We start from the raw sequence: 14391 nt of genomic DNA, 5'->3' as shown, positions 1-14391 counted from the left end.
TGTCATTTATACAGTAACAGTGCATATTATTTAGCACTGATCACTGTATTGGTGTCACTGGTCCCCAAAAAGTGTCACTTAGTGTCAGATTTGTCTGCCGCAATGTCGCAGTCCCACTAAAAATCGCTGATCTCTGCTATTACTAAGAAAAAAAAAAAGTCCAAAAATCTATCCCATAGTTTGCAAACGCTATAACTTTATAATTTTACGCTTTTTGGGGATTTTTTTTTCCAAAAATATGTAGCAGAATACAAATTGGCCTAAACTGAAAAAAAAAATTAGATTTTTCATTTTTTTTATTGGAAATGGTTTATAGCAGAAAGTAAATATTGTTTTTTTTTTTTTTTTTTCAAAATTGTTGCTTTTTTTTGTTTATAGCGCAAAATCAAAAAACTGCAGAGGTGATCAAATACCACCAAAAGAAAGCTCTATTTGTGGGGAAAAAAGGACATCAAATGTATTTGGGTACAGGGTCGCATGACCGCCCAATTGTTAAAGTAACGCAGTGCCGAATCGCAAAAAATGGCCTGGTTATTAAGGGGGTAAAACCTTCCGGGGCTAAAGTTGTTAATATTAGCAGTTATTGTTTATTATTTGTCTGGAGTTTGGCTTTAAATAGCCACTTTTTCAAAATGAATTGTACTCCTATACCTATATGGGGTAATGGCGTTATACATGTACTGTATCTATTGAATAACATTTTACGAGCTATACATACACTTTAGGCAAAATGGAAAGATTTTAGCATCTCTCTATAATAGCAGGGCATTATAATCCACCAGAATCTGCTGCCAAAGAAAAACAGCATAATATCGTCATTAGAGGTGTGCGGCATGAATCAGCCTTTAAACGCAATAGGAATCAATAAATCATTATTTCCCAGGTATCTGAATGCCAGTATCTCTAAATGATGATATTATGTGTGAGATATTAATTTGTCAGTATATAAAATGTCTCAGAAAAGAACAGAATGTTTGGCCCTTAAGACATGAGTCATTATATTGCATTTAAAATCCCCTTTAAATTTGCTTCTTTATCGCTACATATGCGTTAGGTTAAAGAATACTGCCATCTAGTGGTCAATGTGGTCATGTTTATTTTAAAGGGTGCTGCATTTTCTTGTTTCCACAAAATCAAATGTGTTTTTTAAATGGAATGAGATAATTCATCTTGTAGTCACTGCATGCTCATAAAAAAAGGTAAATAATTGTAGTAAACCCGTCACTTTGAACATTCGAGGCAATGCAGCCGTTTCTTTTTTCTTATTTTTCAGTACCCAAATCCTACTGCTTACACATAGGTGCATAGTTATAATGGCTTCTTTCATATTGGTGTTGGACTTTACCGGCCCTCTGAAAACTGATCCTCATTGAATCACTTTTCAGAGGCAGCTGAGTGGTGCTTTGCCGGTGTTTAGGAGGCGATACCGCTGCCTCCTGAATGCCTTTTGATTTTGTTTTCTTACGACCCCAATGGGGATTTTACATTAAAATATCATGCCACAACCCTGTGCCAAGCATTCAATGGGCACACTTAACCAGTGAAATACCTTCCAAATGCAACATTTTGAAGTATAATTACCACTCCAGGAAACAAAGCTTCATGGCCACGGCAGTTTAACAGACAGGGTGCCATGTCTGCATGTAGGTAGGTAGTTGGGGGGGTTAAAAATGAGGACCAACCACCAATTTTCATATGACTTTAACTAAGAATTTACTGGTGTATAATCAATCACTGTTATTTAATCATTTGCACCTAGAAGATTCACATGCAAGCAATGTTTTGTGAAAGTCGCATTCACTACGAATCTATATTACGATCGGGGGCCGGACTGGCCTACTGGATAGCGGGAGATTTTCTGGTAGGCCACCTGCCCTGAGGCCGCTTCAGTGTTGCTAACTGCCCAACCATATATGTCGGTTATGGTTAGCGGCACCCATAAACAGTATGGCTGCGGGCCGATGTGCAACTGCGCATTTCTAGTTCCTGAAGCCTGCCGGGCTCAGGAAAGCTCGTACACACTCGGCTGAGTGGGTGCTTGCGCAGTGAAGTAATACCGCCACCTAGCACCATTTTTTATAACGTGAGGCACTCGGTCTCAGCGCAGCAAAGGTGCCTCGTTGTCACATCAGCAGTTAAGACCGAACACCGCATCACTCCACAGTCTCTGACCACCCCCTGTACCATAACCGCATGTCTACAGTCTCTGACCACCTCCTGCACCATGTCCGCAGCCGCTGACCAGAGCACCACCTGCACCATGTCTGCAGACGCTGACCACCACCTACACTATGTCTGCAGTCTCTGACCACCCCCTGCACCATGTCCGCAGCCACTGACCAGAGCACCGCCTGCACTATGTCCACAGTCGCTGACCACCACCTGCACCATGTCCACAGCCGCTGACCAGACCACCCCCTGCACCATGTCTGCAGGTGCTGCCCAGACCATTGCCTGCACTTTGTCCACAGTCGCTGACCACCCCCTGCACCATGTCTGCAGGTGCTGCCCAGACCATTGCCTGCACTTTGTCCACAGTCGCTGACCACCACCTGCACCATGTCTGCAGCCCCTGACCAGACCACCCCCTGCACCATATCCACAGCCTCTGACATCTCCTGTACCATGCCTGCAACCTCTGACCGTCTCTTGTCTTTTATCATGTCTGCAGTCTCTGAGGGGGGAGTCTGGAGAGGATTTTGCTCTTATATACAGTATCTCACAAAAGTGAGTACACCCCTCACATTTTTGTAAATATTTTTTATATCTTTTCATGTGACAACACTGAAGAAATTACACTTTGCTACAATGTAAAGTAGTGAGTGTACAGCTTGTATAACAGTGTAAATTTGCTGTCCCCTCAAAATAATTCAACACACAGCCATAAATGTCTAAACTGCTGGCAACAAAAGTGAGTGCACCCCTAAGTCAAAATGTCCAAATTGGGCCCAAAGTGTCAATATCTTTTGTGGCCACCACTATTTTCCAGCACTGCCTTAATCCTCTTGGGTATGGAGTTCACCAGAGCTTCACAGGTTGCCACTGGAGTCCTCTTCCACTCCTCCATGATGACATCACAGGGCTGGGGGATGTTAAAGACCTTGCGCTCCACCACCTTCCATTTGAGGATGCCCCACAGATGCTCAATAGGGTTTAGGTCTGGAGACGTGCTTTGCCAGTCCATCACCTTTACCATCAGCTTCAGCCTTTAGCAAGGCAGTGGTCGTCTTGGAGATGTGTTTGAGGCTGTTATCATGTTGGAATATTGCCCTGCAGTCCAGTCTCTGAAGGGAGGGAATCATTCTCTGCTTCAGTATGTCACAGGACATGTTGGCATTCATGGTTCCCTCAGTGAACTGTAGCTGCCCAGTGCCGGCAGCACTCATGCAGCCCCAGACCATGACACTCCCACCACCATTCATGACTTTAGGCAAGACAAACTTGTCTTTGCCCTCCTCAGCTGGTTGCCACCACACATGCTTGACACCATCTGAACCAAATAAGTTTATCTTGGTCTCATCAGACCACAGGACATGGTTCCAGTAATTCATGTCCTTAATTTGTTTGTCTTCAGCAAACTGCGGGTTTTGTTGTGCATCATCTTTAGAGGAGGCTTCCTTCTGGGACGACAGCCATGCAGTCCAATTTGATGCAGTGTGCGGCATATGGTCTGAGCACTGACAGGCTGACCCCCCACCCCTTCAACCTCTGCAGCGATTCTGGCAGCACTCATACCTCTATTTCCCAAAGACAACCTCTAGTTATGATGCTAAACACATGCACTCAATTTCTTTGGTCAACCGTGGCAACGCCTGTTCTGAGTGGAACCTGTCCTGTTAAACCGCTGTATGGTCTTGGCCACCATGCTGCAGTTCAGTGTTAGGGTCTTGGAAATCTTCTTATAGCCTAGGCCATCTTTATGTAGAGCAACAATTCTTTTATCAGATCCTCAAAGAGTTCTTTGCCGTGAGGTGCCATGTTGAACTTTCAATGACCAGTATGAGAGAGTGAGAGCAGAAACACCAAATTTATCACACCTTTTCCCCATTCACACCTGAGACATTGTAACACTAATGAGTCAGAGGACCCCAGGGAGGGAAAATGGCTAATTGGGCCCAATTTGGACATTTTAACTTAGGGTTGTACCCAGTGGTGTATTTAGGTTTTGTGCTGCCCTAGGCCTGACTAAACTTGGGCACCCCCTAATCTAAATATGACCCACCCCTTCCTGTAAAGGCCACACCCCTTCCTGTTTCTGACCCGTTCTGTCATCTGTAAACCACAGACCACAACCACAGTGTATCAGTGCCCATCAGCATAGCCTCATCAGTTCCCATATGTTCAGCCTCATTACTGCCCATCAGTGCTGCCTCACTACTGCCCATCAGTGCAGCCTCATCAGTGCAGCATATCAGTACAGCCCCATCAGTGGCCACCAGTGCAGCCTATCAGTGCCCATTAGTGCAGCCTAAGATATTTGGACTTGTGTTTGCTGCCACTGATTGTAATTATAGGAATATTTCACTTATTTGTATAATAAATAGGCAGTCCATAGTCATTATACAAATAAGTGAAATAATCAGTGGCAGCAAACACAAGTCCAAATGTCTTATCAGATTGGAGTAATTTTACTAATCCAGTGACATATTGTGATAGGACATACGGAGGTGAGCGGGTCCATAATATTATTTCCATCATATACAATTAAAAGTCTTAATTGTATATGATGCAATTCAATATGCTTGCTCAAGGACAAGGATGTTTAAAGAAATTAAATTATATTATTGACACGATGCCCGCCATACCTGGGGGCAGACGAGGGTAGGCAGAGCATTAGGCTGCAGTGCCACATTTGAAGGAGGCTGTTTTTTTTTTTTTTTTGCTGCCCCCCTGCAAATTGCCACCCTAGGCCTGGGCCTTATTGGCCTAGGCCAAGAGAAGGCACTGGTTGTACCCACTTTTGCTGCCAGTGGTTTAGACCTTAATGGCTGTGTGTTGAGTTATTTTGAGAGGACAACAAATGTACACTGTTATACAAGCTGTACACTCACTACTTTACATTGTAGCAAAGTGTCATTTCTTCAGTGTTGTCACATTAAAAGATATAATAAAATATTTACAAAAATGTGATGGGTGTACTCACTTTTGTGAGATACTGTGTATAAAGCCTTATGTGATTTCATATCTATCATATCTATATATAATGCACTTTTCAAATGTGCTTTAAAATGCATGGTTTCCCTTTTATGAAAAAGAAAATAATGGTGTTATGCTGTTGGGTCGGTATAATAATGCTATGGGGCTGTTATGAATTTATTTCCAGGGCTGGTTTTTATTCCTAGTCTGTTAGGAACCTCTGTATTCTCAGGCTTGAGATGGTGTCTAGAGATTGTATTCTTTAAAAGAAAAAAAAAAAGTACAAAAAAAGGATCATTGGGAGAGAGAATCCCCATATGCATTGAAGGGTACTAAAAGGAATTGGGTACATAAATACAGTATCCATCGTTTTGATTTAATCCCAAATTCTATCCTTTATTTCCTATAACTATCCTTCATTTTCATGAAAGTGTTTTGCAGGCATATTCTACTGAGTACTATAGCCATTTCCCTTCAAAACAAATATAAAACATAATAAGGATCCAACACAAACACAAGGCAGCCTCCGAGAAGCCACTATCACAGCAGCATCAAAACATATGGTGCAAAATTGCATCGTCATAAAATGTGAAAAAAAAAAAAAGAATATAGAAAATGAAACCCATGATCTCACCACACCATCCCCATATGTTTAACTTAAAATGTAACTACAGTCGACAGCACAATCCTTGCAAAAGTTTTTCTAATTAAATAAAAATAAATAAATAAAAATGTATTAGACAAAGTGGACTTTAAAACTATAAAATTTAAACTGTGATGGTTCCTAAGTACTTAATTAGTGTTTAAAATGCAACATTGATTACATATTATTTCTGACAAGGTGTTCATAGTTTTATTTGATTACTCAATCTATATATTTCTTTTTTTTACACAATTATTTTTTAATGTATACTGAGCTCTCCATTAAGGAAAGGGATCTTGGTTTATATGTGTGTCAATGCTGCCCTCTTGTGTCATTTTATCTAACTGCATGCACTTAATAGAACAGTAGGGGAATTCACAAATTTGGACTTGAAAGTGCTGCGCAGTTCTGTGCATTTTACGTGTTAGTGCATGTGTTTTTATTTATTTTTGCATGTAAATGCACATTACCAATGCATCTTATGTAATGCTTTACAATTTTTTTCTGGAGTATTTTTATGCATTTTTTTTCTTTTCCTTAAAAAACAAACAAACAAAAAACTGACATTTCCATCATTTTAAAGTGTCACTAAACAAAAAAGTATGTATTATTAATTAACCACTTAAGCCCCGGAAGATTTTACCCCCTTCCTGACCAGGGGGTATTTTGCGATTCGGCACTGCTTGACTTTAACGGACAATTGCGCGGTCGCGCGACGCTGTACCTAAACGAATTTGACGTCCTTTTTTTCCCACAAACAGAGCTTTCTTTTGGTGGTATTTGATCACCTGTGCGATTTTTTGATCATGTGCTATAAACAAAAAAAGAGCGTCAATTTTGCAAAAATAACAATATTTTTCAAATATTTTATATGAAATTCCCCCCCCCCAAAAAATGTAAAAATCTAAATTTTTGAACATTTTCGGCCAATTTGTTTTATGCTACATATGTTTGGTAAAAAAAAATCGCAAAAAGCGTATTTTGATTGGTTTGCGCAAAAGTTATCGCGTTTACTAACAAAGGGAAAGATTTTTGTCATTTTTGTTGTTTTTTTTTAACGCGTAATGGCGGCGATCTGCGATTTTTTTTGCGGTACTGCGACATTGCGGCGGACAGATCGGACCCTTGACTGACATTTTTGACACTTTTGGGGTTACCAGTGACATTACTGCAGTAATCAGTGCTATACATATGCACTGTTACTGTAAAAATACACTGGCAGTGAAGGGGTTAACTTTATTTGAGAGGGAGGGGCTGTGTGTGTCCCTAGGGGCGTGATTCTAAGTGTGATTGGCTGTGGCTTGAAGTGTAGGAACAATGATCAACGGTCCTACATAGTAGAACCGTATGATCATTGTTTCTACACAGGGGAGAATGACAGGCGGCTTGTTTACACTAGCCGCCTGCCTTTCTTCCGCTGTCACGGACGATCGTGAGTGAGCGGCGGACATTGGGTCCGCCGCTCACACGCGCGGGGGGGCCCCTGACCGCGCGGGAGCGTGCCCCCGGCGGCGCGCGCTCGCTCCCCAGGGCCTCACAGGCTAGTGACGTATATATACGTCACTTTGCCTGTGAGGGGCTGACCGCCGCAGTATATGTACTTGCGGCGGTTGGCAAGTGGTTAAAAATGTACCTTCTATTGCTCTCAGCTTCCTCCAAATTCCACAGGGGATGCTACAGGGAGTCAGAAAAACAATTTCATGAAAAAATAGATTATAAGACCATTAAGTGGTGGATGTGTATAAATTACATTTGGAGAATAAGGATATTTTTTAGTGTCACTGCTCATGTCCTGTTTAGACTTCTGGAAAAAACAGCCAGTAAGTGAAAATTGGCTCTGACCACTCCTTCAGCCACATGTCCAGTCTCTGTCCATCCCTTGCTACCTTCAACTTGCCAATTTATAACATTTCCAAAGTTCACCCCTTCTTAACCAATGACACGACCAAACTACTGATTCACTCCATTGTTATAAGTCCCCTCAACTACTGCAACTTCATCCTCGTTGGCCTACCTTCCTCTACACAAACTTTATTTTCTATTTTGGTCTATAATGAATGCTGCTGTCATTCACCTTACAAACTGCTCAGTGTCCACCACCATTTGTCAATCTCTCCTCTGGATTCTGCTTGCCCAACAAATACTAATAATTATTCTAACGATGGCAAACAAAGACATTCACAACTCCTCTTTTCAGCTACATCACCAACCTTGTCTCAAAATATCACTCAAACCATCCTCCCTGCTCCTCCTAATACTTCTTGCTCTCTAGCTCTCTTGTTACCTTCTTCAATTGGTGACTCCAGGACTTCTCCAGAGTTTCTCCCATCCTCTGGAACTCCCTACTTCAATCTGTCCGGCTATCTCTTACTCTGTCCACCTTTAAGTGATCCCTGAAAACTCATCCCTTCAGAAAAGCCCATCCCACCTTTACCTAGTTTCATAGTTGGTAAGGTTGAATAAAGTCCATCCAGTTCAACCTGAGTCTACCTATGGCTCTACCACTTCTCATATCCCTGTATATTGCATTCAATAAGATGCCCATCCAAAAGTTTTAAATTGGCAACACTTCCTGCTGAAACCAATTGTGGAAGGGAGTTCCACATCCTTACCGCTCTTAGTAAGTAAAAAAAATAAATCCTTATTTAGTTTAAGGTTGAACCTCTCCTCGTTCATCTTCATTGAGTAGCCCTATGCCTTCCTGGGTGACCTGAGACTGAATTGTTCCCTTCCAATGCTGGAATCACCATTAGGATATTTATATATTGCTATCATATCTTCTCTTAAGCGTCTCTTCTATAAGTAGAATATGTTTAAAAAAAATAAAAAAAATAAATAAAATAATGGATGGGTGGTAGATTGATATTTATTCACCAATAAATGGTGGGTGTTATGGACTTTTCTTCTTTTTTGCATTTAATTTCTATGCATTAAGATAAAGAAACCTTCTGTGTGCAGCAGCCCCCCTCAGTCCTTCTAATACTTATCTGAGCCCATCTTTATCCAGTGATGTTGCAGGAGTTTCTCAGCTACCTGGGACTCCCCTCCTCATTGGCTAAGACAGCAGCGTGGTGTGATTGGCTACCGCTTCTGTCAATCAAAGTCAGTCAGCCAATCAGGAGAGTGAGGGGGTGGCTCCATGTTTAAATGGACACAGGGAGCTGTGACTCAGCTCGGGTGCCCCCATAGCAAGCTGCTTGCTGTGGGGACACTCAACTGGATGGAGGGGCCAGGAGAATTGAAGAGGGACCTAAGAAGAGGAGAATCCAGGCCACTCTGTGCAAAACCAACTGCACAGAGCAGGTAAGTATAACATGTTTGTTATTTATTTATTTTTTTTTAAAACTAGACTTTACAATCACTTTACTATTTGAAAGGAGAAGTACACCCAAAGCTTGTTTGGCTTTACTTCTTCTGTGGGTCACAGGAGTGCAGTTTATTCTGCACTCCTGTGACCTGTTTTCAGCAGACAGCGGTCTGAAGCCCACTGTCGGCTGATATCACAGAGCCGGTCCAGACTCAGGAAAGATTGCGACCATATGACTCAGTCTCTCAGTGAGTCGGCCCCTCTACAGTCCAGTGAGCATTGGGGGCAGAGCAGAGAGTCGGTGACTGACAGATGCAGCATCCGAGCATCATCCGAGCAGCATCCGAGGTATGCTGCATCCACTTAGGTAAGTATGATTCTGAAAAAAAAAAAATGATTCCCAATCTTCTCTCTTTAAAACACAGTTATTGTATCCTGTTGATTGTTTACAGTGTACAGTGCACATTTTGTGGTGAAGCACTATACTTTTATTTATGTTATACAGAACAGGTTTAATGTTTTTAATCTTTCCTCGTGACTGAGGTCATCCAGTTAGTTGCCCTAACAACTGAATTTTTGCTTTCTCCATGAACGTCTACTGCACAATTTTTTTCCTGTAAAGACTGTGTAACTTGTTGCTGCTAAATAAATCCTAAATAATCATAATGTAACATTTTATGCATTCCTAGTGGTCTTTAGATTTATGCTAATGAGCCATTTTATGACTGGAGATAATTTGGCCATTCTTTACAATGGTGTTGGGGATGTGGTGTTTATTTTATTACCACATTGGAACCGATTGACTGGTTACAGCAGCTTTTTCCAAACCTTTTTTAGATGAAGGAACCCTTGAAATAACTTTCAGGTCTCAGGGAACCCCTGCTAATAATTACAAAGGCTACAGCTTATGGTACATTAGTGTGGCGGTCAGTGGTAAATCTGCTTCTTACATTGGTGGTCAGAGTACAAGGAATGACTCCCATACAGACAGCTAAAAAAGATCAATGGCTTCTGTGGCAAAAACTGTTCATTGCTTAAGGAAACCCCTAGCAACCTCTGGAGGAACCCTTAGGTTCCATTGAACTCTGGTTGAGAGAGGCTGGGTTATCACAATCCAGAGGTGGGGGACTTGAGTCACATGACTTGACTTAAGTCAGATTTAAGTCCCCAGTTTGAGGACTTGAGACTTGCTTGACTAAAATTAATAAAAGACTCGACTTGACTTTGACTTGGTATTCATGACTTGAGACTTGACTTTGACTTGAGACATATGACTCGAAATGACTTTACTTTTTAAAGTAATTAAATATTTGCATTTTCTCAAGATGTGTTAAAGTAAAATGAATGTGCCTGTTATGTTTCTGACACCACAGTCACTTAAAACACCTCAGTGTGTTCTGATTGTTAGGACACTGGCTGTTTAACAATGGAAATACTTAACATGTTTTTAGTGACTGTGGTGTTGAAACATGACTGGACGAAGGAATGACATTCAAAGTGTTTCTTTAATATGAAAAGAAAAAAGCACTAAACAGTTTTGTTGAAAATAAAACAAAACCTTTCCTGACCACTGACTTTTAACTGATTTAAAGGTGAAAATTGGCGTAGATCAGTATTTTGACTTGACCAAAATAAATGACTTGACTTGACTTGCTTGACTTCTAGCAGGGACTCGACTTGACTTGCTTGCTTTTCGTCACAGTAACTTGGGACTTGCTTGAGACTTGAAGGTTAAGACTTGAGACTTGCTTGTGACTTGCACATGTGTGACTTACTCCCATGTCTGTCACAATCCAACCCTTCCATTCAACAGAGCGTTTGAGGAAGTTACTAGATTAACCTGTGTTAATATTCAAAGGACTGAAGTAGGTAAGAATTGTCAATGAAATGTTGCTAAATTTCTATTTTCTTCTCAACAAAACTGAGCTTTATTTTAAAAGACTGTTTATTTATTTATAATGTTAAAAAAAAAAAAAATCCAAAAGGACCTTCCTTTTTAAAATGCCATACATGGAGTTAGAACGTAATGACTTTAGCCACCTCCGCCTTCATTTGCCTACAAAATCCCACCGAGAGGAGAAATTTCTTGTATTTTTATCCTCCACAGAAAAGAACAGGAGCTATAGTTTGCATGTAGAGGAGAAGTTCATTGCATTGCTCATTTTTAATCAGTTGAGAATCTCTAACAGTTCCTTGTCATTGACCCTATGAAATAACCGGAGTTGTACTTTCTTCAGGGATGTTTTGTCGGCTTTGATCTGGCCCATACTGTTGGCAACGTTGAACTGCAATTACATGACTGGGATGTGGATTTTGCCTGCTGGTGTTCCTATAAGGTATTTCATTCATGAATTTATTCATTATTATTTTTATAATCATTTCCCCTTTCCATAAACAAGTAGCCAGACACTTTTTACATTTCGTATCCTTCCTAAAATGGGCCTAGAAATCTTTCATGTAACTGTGGTGGGCTTCTTACTGAATTCCAGGTACATACACTGTTAATATATATAAGCAGATTTACCTGTCAAAGGATTTTTTGATTTCTGTCCATCCAGTCCTGGGATTTGCACAGCTGTAAACCCAACACTGGCAGTGGAGGAGACCTGATATTTTTTTTTTTATTTTGCAGTTCAGTAATGCTTACAGGTCTACTGGACAATGAAAGGAAAACAAACAGATAGGTTCATTCTGCCACTCTGATCTCTCCTCCTATTAGCATGTTCCTTGTGCTGCAGCACTACTGAATGGCTTTGTGCTGGTTCTCCCTCCCCTAGCCTGAGCCCTGTTGTACAGGGGCTACAAGAGGCTAATACCAGGTACATTAAGGTACTTACATTGCAAAGCTGAACTGCAGTATTTTTTTTTTTCATTTGTATTGGTCTAGCTACATTTTTATTGGTCTGGTTACATCTAATTCCTCATATCTCCTATGAATATAAATAGTAGCAGTGATGGCGAACCTTGGAACCCCAGATGTTTTGGAACTACATTTCCCATGATGCTCATGCACTCTGCAATGTAATAGAGCATCATGGGAAATGTAGTTCCAAAACAGCTGGGGTGCCAAGGTTCGCCATCACTAGTATAGGGTGACCAGACATCCACAGTTTCCTGAAATTAAGTACTGTCTCTGATTTCGTCAGACCCACCAGAAAAGGAGAAGAGCTGGCGCCGTCTATGGCCATCCCTCGTGCACCTCAAACAGGAAACCTGGAAGTCACTGGGTGAGCGGACCACTGAGCCCCTTTGTCAAGCCTGATCTTGACAAAAGGGATGGGACCCCTGAAATGCAAACCGCGCGCTCACCCAGTGACTTCCAAGTAACCCGTTTGAGGTGCACAGGGGACGGTCATAGACGCCCCTGGCTCTCTTCCTTTTCTGGCCGGTCCAGCTCCATTGCGAAAAGTTCCAGATCCTGACAGCCCATACCCTCTGTTGCACTATGTACCACTCCTGCCCCTCCAGGATGTTTTACAGGTTTTAACATGTAAATGTGTTATTTTATTTTTGAATACATGTACTATACACTGATATTGCACCATTGCTGTCTGCTCTCTTTAATGTGTATATGGATGGATGTACCCTAGATCTAAGACCAAGAACAGCTAGATAAGAGTATTTACCTGACTTACCCTCACCAGAGACATTGGACCTTTTGTATGAACTTCATTCTAGAGCTCTGGGCTGTATGATGTTTTAATTTACATATAGAGTGTGTTACTGTTTAGTACATGTCATATGCTAGGAACATTTTTTGCTAGTGATCCAGCCCTGCAAGGTAATTATACAGCTATGAACTAACATACAATAAATGTGATTCTCTCCCTGCCCATAGATGAAGCCACAGACTCTCCAGCTGCTCTATCCCTGCTAGCTTGAAGCATCTCTTCCCAGCAGAGATGAACATAGAATCCCTCTGGGCTTTGGCTCAGTATACAGCACTGTAAAATCCTTTCATCCACAGGTGTTCATTAGTGATCAGCAAATGTTCAAAAAGCAGCTTTGCCAAAGATCCACCTGTTCTACATCTGAAACCCCCTTCATCCATTGGAACCTGTTTGAGGAGCAGAAACTGCGCACCCATGTCCCTTTATTGCCCCCATTTAGCATCTGTTCAGTCTGTTCCAATAAGGTTCTGTATAACTGCTGCTGGCATATCCTATCATACCGTGCAGGTGTAGGAGTTCCTTGCAGCACTGTGCAAACAGCTATTTAAAGAACCGCTATTTTGAAAAATACAGTATTCTGATAACTGTATGCATTTAAGTCCTGCAAGGATAATGTTGGGTATTTGAGTTCCTTTCCTCATTTCATAGACCATTATTTCAGGTTTTTGCTACAATTACTTGCCGATCAAGCTGTGCAGAAAAAGTGACAGTGACAGATGATTGGTCTGTAAGGCCAGGTTCACACATGTTGATTCTCTAAAAAGTGATCTGCGGTGGTTTGTTTTTTTGTTTTTTCAGAAGGCATCTAAGCAGCCACTGTTAGGTATTCATGAAGTGATCTTGTCTCCTCCTGAATGGCCACTTTTTTTTTTGAATGGCAATATGCTGCAACTGCAAGCAAGTAATGGTGATGGACAGGTGGTGCCACCTGTCAATGCAATGTGCTGCAATAAATTTTCCCCCGGCCTTTTAACTGTAGATGTAATGTGGGCGGTTGGGGGGTTGTAAAACTGAAGCTCTACTGCCTGTTTTTACTACCCATCAGCTGCCCATGGGAAGGAGGCCCAGCACTGCCAGGGATGTTGGAGAAATTTAACGTGATAATAAAAGTTAAAGTGGTTGTAAAGGCAGAACGTTTTTTATCTTAATGTTTTCTATGTATTAAGATAAAAAGCCTTATGTGTGCAGCAGTCCCCTTCAGCCCCCCTAATACTTACCTGAGCCCCATCTCAAGCCTGCGATGTTGCACAAGAGACTTGGCTGCCCGGGACTCCCCTCCTGATTGGCTGAGACACAGCAGTGGACGCCTTTGGCTCCCATTGCTGTCGAAGTCAGTGAGCCGAAGAGGAGAAAGAGGGGGTGGGGCAGAGCCTCCGTGTCTGAATGGACACACATGGAGCTGCGGCTTGGGTGCCCCATAGCAAGCTGCTTGCTGTGGGGGCACTCGGCAGGAGGGAGCAAAGAGGAGCCAGGAGCGCCTACGAGGGTCCCAAGAAAAGGAGGATCCAGACCACTATGTGCAAAACCTGCACAGAGCAGGTAAGTATAAAATGTTTGTTATTTTTAAATTTAACCACCTTAGCGGTAATCCCGAGCGTGACTCGGGGTTAATTTTTCATATCAGGAGCGGTAAC

The 14391-nt window shown here is 41.7% G+C and overlaps 1 protein-coding gene across 1 annotated transcript in view; it reads left to right on the top strand.

Moving 5' to 3' along the window:
* Nucleotides 1-14391, top strand: part of KYNU (kynureninase) — a 178503-nt gene that overhangs the window by 109072 nt on the left and 55040 nt on the right. The window contains exon 9 of the mRNA XM_082262168.1: nucleotides 11324-11422. Within this exon, the coding sequence (XP_082118294.1) occupies nucleotides 11324-11422 (99 nt within the window). The remainder of the gene's footprint in view (nucleotides 1-11323; nucleotides 11423-14391) is intronic.

Source organism: Pelophylax lessonae (assembly GCF_965119305.1).
Source record: "Pelophylax lessonae genome assembly, chromosome: 6".
NCBI lineage: Eukaryota > Metazoa > Chordata > Amphibia > Anura > Ranidae > Pelophylax > Pelophylax lessonae.
This window is presented reverse-complemented; position numbering and strand designations above follow the sequence as displayed.